At 38.1% G+C, this 4,743-nt stretch overlaps 1 protein-coding gene across 1 annotated transcript; it reads right to left on the bottom strand.

The window, feature by feature from the left end:
- Positions 1–3,650: 3,650 nt before the first annotated feature.
- Positions 3,651–4,390, bottom strand: LOC114362423 (elongation of very long chain fatty acids protein 7-like; the record flags this gene model as incomplete). The annotated part of the gene is made up of 2 exons (XM_028317828.1): positions 3,651–3,680; positions 4,091–4,390. Coding segments are annotated over 2 exons (330 nt in total), but the record flags the coding sequence as incomplete, so codon positions are not given.
- Positions 4,391–4,743: the final 353 nt, after the last annotated feature.

The following is a 4,743-nucleotide window of genomic DNA, read 5'->3' as shown; positions in this document are numbered from 1 at the left end:
AAATCCCCTTACTACAAATATACACCCTCAACCATACTCGAGAACAGTGATTTGAAAATTTACTGGGACCGAACAATAATAACAGACAAAACCATTCATTATAATAGACNTTTTTTTTTTTTAATGGCAACCAAACCTCTCTGGGAGGTTTATTTCTGCCAATGTCGAGTGAAAAATAATTGACAAAGTTATCAATAGAACGTGGGTGTTTCAGTTCTATTGATTTTTCATGGATTCCGTGGAGTTAAGTATGCCCGTAAGCAGGTTTCGAGACGCCACCGGGTCCAAAGCGGGTTGTTCATACGACAACCCACTCGACACTCGATGCGCGCTCAAACTCGAAGTATTTCAATGTTTTTTATAATTTATCACTTCACTGCACTTTAGAACACAAAATAACACCAAATTTGTACACTAAAGTCCATTAAATAATAAATTGAAACCATTAAAACAGATCGACCATGCTTCCCGTTCAACTACCCTCCACGGAATCAACAGTAACTTGTTTTTGTATGGAGTTTGACAGATTTTTGACGTTTGTTAAAGTCAAAAGTAAGATGGTGCAACTCAGCCTTAGTTACTGAGGTATAGGAGCGGCACGGGAGGGAGTTTTTGACAGTCAAATGTCAGCGAGACCTCAGATATCCTACAGATTTGTATGCTCTTTTACGTCATAATGTCAATGTCACCTCTCCTGTGCCATTCACATAACTCAGGCACTGACTCAATGAGGGCTATCGTTTTTATACTTAACAGTTGGCACCCCTGGCGATTGACAGGACTCTACAGTGGCGCCATCTTGATGAGTGCAAATGCGATAGTCCTCCTACCACTTTAGCGCTCACCAGCTGGCGCCACTGTCTTCGCTACTAGCAAGTGACAGGACCTTACTCTACAGTGGCGCCAACTGGTGAGCGCTAAAACGATAGCCCTCATTGAGCGTTATACCTTAACTAGCTTCTTACAATAGCTTCGGGTATTCTGTTGATGAAAGTTCTATCAAAAAGGATATTTTGCGTGAGAGAGTAACAAATTTTGAGGTATGGAGGGCCGTATTACCTAAACCCTTTTTCAATTATGAGAAAATGGGCTATTTCAATAATAATACGAAGCCCAGGAAAAGTGAAATTGAATGAAAAGAAAAACTCTATGAAAAACAAAAACGTTGTATGACACAAGGATAAGTAAAAAGCCTTGTACCTTAAAGGTGACCTATAATATATTACATACGTCTACTATAAAAATGAACTTCGTACTCGACACTTATGAAAACACAATATTAATTATCGATGTACCTACATACTAAAAACTGGTAAAACACGTAATTTAAGTAAAATTTACGTCAATTCGCTTAAAAGTCAAGTTGAAAAAGTGCGCAATTGTTTTTGGCAAGACAACGATTGTTTATAACTCAGGAAAATATTTTTTACTTGCTCTTTGTTAACTAACTTTAGATAGCTGGTGCCGCCTCCAAAAATATTTAAAAAAAAACGCAATTATTATTGTTTTTTCTTTTTACGAAATTTTCCATGTCATTGTTGTTTTATTTGTCACGTATTCACGCGAGTTATTCTAGAAAATAACTAGAAATCCCTGACTCATTTAAAGTAAAAAACCTACATAAAGAGAGAAGTCTTAAAAAAATGGCAATTGAAAAAAAAATCGTAGTATTTTTTATTTCGATCCCAAATATCACGTCAAAGCGAAAGACTGCATACATTTTTGAAAAAAAAGTGAATGAACTTTTGAAAAAATGCAAGAACAATGGACTTTTATCTACGTGTATGTTATCACTAAATACCTAAAGAAGTAAATAGTTACGTTTTTTGGCTAACGACTTGTTCACGGTTTGTCGCGGTCATTGTAAGTTTTGTCGTGTTTGACCGATTTCAGTTATAAAAACCTAGGTAGTACCTACCAGTGCAGCCATTAGACCGACGGCGAAATTGATCAGAAAAACACAGGAGGAATTAATAATAATAATATATTTTTTTGATAATAATTACATTGTAAAAAGAAAAAATTAAAAATAAGAAAGTAAGATGAATAAAGGAATAATAATAATAATAAAGAATTATTCATTTTAGCAAATATCACAGAAACATTCTCCAAAGACATAAGAATGCAATTTGGAATAGATAAATGCAAAGTCCACTCCGTCGAACGAGGTAAGGTCCAACACAACCCATACTTTGTTGAAACAGGCGAGGAAATAGAAGCGATGAATGAGGAAGCAAGCTATAAGTACGACAACTTTTGCAGAAACAAACTAAACAGCAACTCAAAAATAAATTCAAACAGAGACTCAAAACAAAACTCCCACCCACCTCAGCTCTAGAAATATCATCAAAGCAATTAATACATTCGCAATCCCGGTACTCACATACTCCTTTGGTATTATTTCTTGGACACAAACAGAACTAGATACACTTCAACGTAACATAAATACACAGATGACTAAATTCAGGAAACACCACCCAAAGTCATGCATTCAAAGGACCGTCCTACCAAGAAACGAGGGAGGCAGAGGACTCATTGACGTCAAAAATTTACATAATAGACAGATTACTACACTAAGAAAGTTTTTCCACAACAAAGCAAACACACTTCCTCTTTATCGCAACATTACTTTAATAGACAACAAATTGACACCATTAAACTTACACGACAAGAACGTTCAATGAAAATGCTCACCTGATCAAGACAAAGTTTCGCAATGGGCTCAAAAGTCGCTTCATGGAAGGCATAAAGCTGACCTCAGTCAACCACACGTCGATAAGGATGCATCGAACGCATGGCTGAGGCGCGGCGAGCTATTTCCCGAAACAGAGGCTTTTATGCTCGCCATACAGGACCAGGTGATAGCGACGCGTAACTATCGCAAGCACATCACTAAAGAATTGCAGGCGGATCTATGTCGAAAATGCAATAGCGCACCGGAAACCATACAACATATTACCGGCGCCTGCAAATCTTTAGCCCAATCAGACTACAAGCACCGACATGATCAAGTAGCAGCAATCATACACCAATATATAGCACATAAACATAAACTGATAATAAAAAAATCCCCTTACTACAAATATACACCATCAACCATACTCGAGAACAGTGATTTGAAAATTTACTGGGACCGAACAATAATAACAGACAAAACCATTCATTATAATAGACCTGACATTACCATACACAATACATTAGAAAAAACCGTATATCTAATTGATATTGCCATCCCTAACACGCATAATCTACAGACAACCATTTCAGAAAAAGTTACAAAATACCATGACCTAGCCATAGAACTGAAAAAGCAATGGAATGCAAGCGCTGTTTATATTGTACCTATCGTAATATCATCCACAGGAGTACTCGTAGTACCGAAATCATTGGCAAAAAGCCTCAAATTACTAGACATTAATGACCAAATAACACACCTACTACAAAAGGCCGTAATTTTAAACACTTGCCGTCTCACCCGTAAGTTTTTATCCTCGGACATATCGTCATTTAACGCTGTTATGCTTGGCTGAGGCCCGCATAACAGATGTAATAACCCATCTTAAAAAGGTGGAGGAAAGATGCGAAAAATAAATAATAATAATAAAGCATTTATTTAATTCGAAGTTATGGATCAATTTTCCTTTAAGTACCTAATCAAATGGTGCAGATGGCGATCCATGCTAAAGCAAACAAGTACATACATTAGTCATTATTATCCAAAGTGCGTATAATCAATAGAAACCACTAACATAGAAAAAAAAATCCTCGAATGTCTATTATAAGAAACATTTTGTATAGTCGAGCGAGTCGCTGTTTTTTTTAGCTTATTTCGTAGGCTGAGTTGCACCACCTAACTTTCACCGTAACTTTAACGATAACCGGTGGTTTTTGTATGGAGTTTGACAGATTTTTGACGTTTGTCAAAGCTAAAGTAAAATGGTGCAACCCAGCTTGATATGCATGCTCATTTTGACCAGACCAGACCCGATTATCTGTAATCGTCGTGCTTTACGTACTTAATTTTTTTTTCCACGTAGGATGCATATTAAAAGAACTCAATACCTATCTAAAAACATTCGATAACACTTACCATTTGCAAAGTTGTAATATGCCGTTTCCAAAACAAAAACTTCTGATACTGGGGTCCCATGGCTGCCAACATGTAGTACGTGTACATGATGATGTGGACGAACGAGTTGATGACCCCTATGAGGGTCCCGTGACCCCCGGGGTAGTACTTCGTGGCCCCCCACGAGATCATCGGCATGACTGTGTGGTGGTACAAATGGAGGAACGTGATCTGCCGCTCTTTTTTCCTGATGACGAAGAAAACTGTATCTAGCAGTTCGGATATCTTTGCCAGGAAGTAGATGTAGACGCCTCTGGCGACCTGGAAAATGAAATAAAATATGCTATGACCAAAAGATTAGCAAGCTGAAGTAGCAATGGGCAGGGTACATAGTACGCAGAATGGGGCAGCAAGGTTCTGGAATGGAGGCCGCGTACCTGAAAACGCAGCGTAGGACATCCACCTACAAGGTGGACCGACGACATCGTAAAGGTAACAGGGAAGCGCTGGACGCAGGCCGCTACCAATCGATCAACGTGGAAATCATTGGGGGAGGCCTATGTTCACCAGTGGACGTCCTATGGGTGAAATGATGATGATGATGATGACCGAACGACCAAAGGGTGAAGTGTATTTTGAAACGCAGATACATAATTTGTACGTTTTTGGTAAAA

This window comes from Ostrinia furnacalis, unplaced genomic scaffold (assembly GCF_004193835.3).
Source record: "Ostrinia furnacalis isolate ACB-3 unplaced genomic scaffold, ASM419383v2 OfSCF6503, whole genome shotgun sequence".
Lineage (NCBI taxonomy): Eukaryota > Metazoa > Arthropoda > Insecta > Lepidoptera > Crambidae > Ostrinia > Ostrinia furnacalis.
This window is presented reverse-complemented; position numbering and strand designations above follow the sequence as displayed.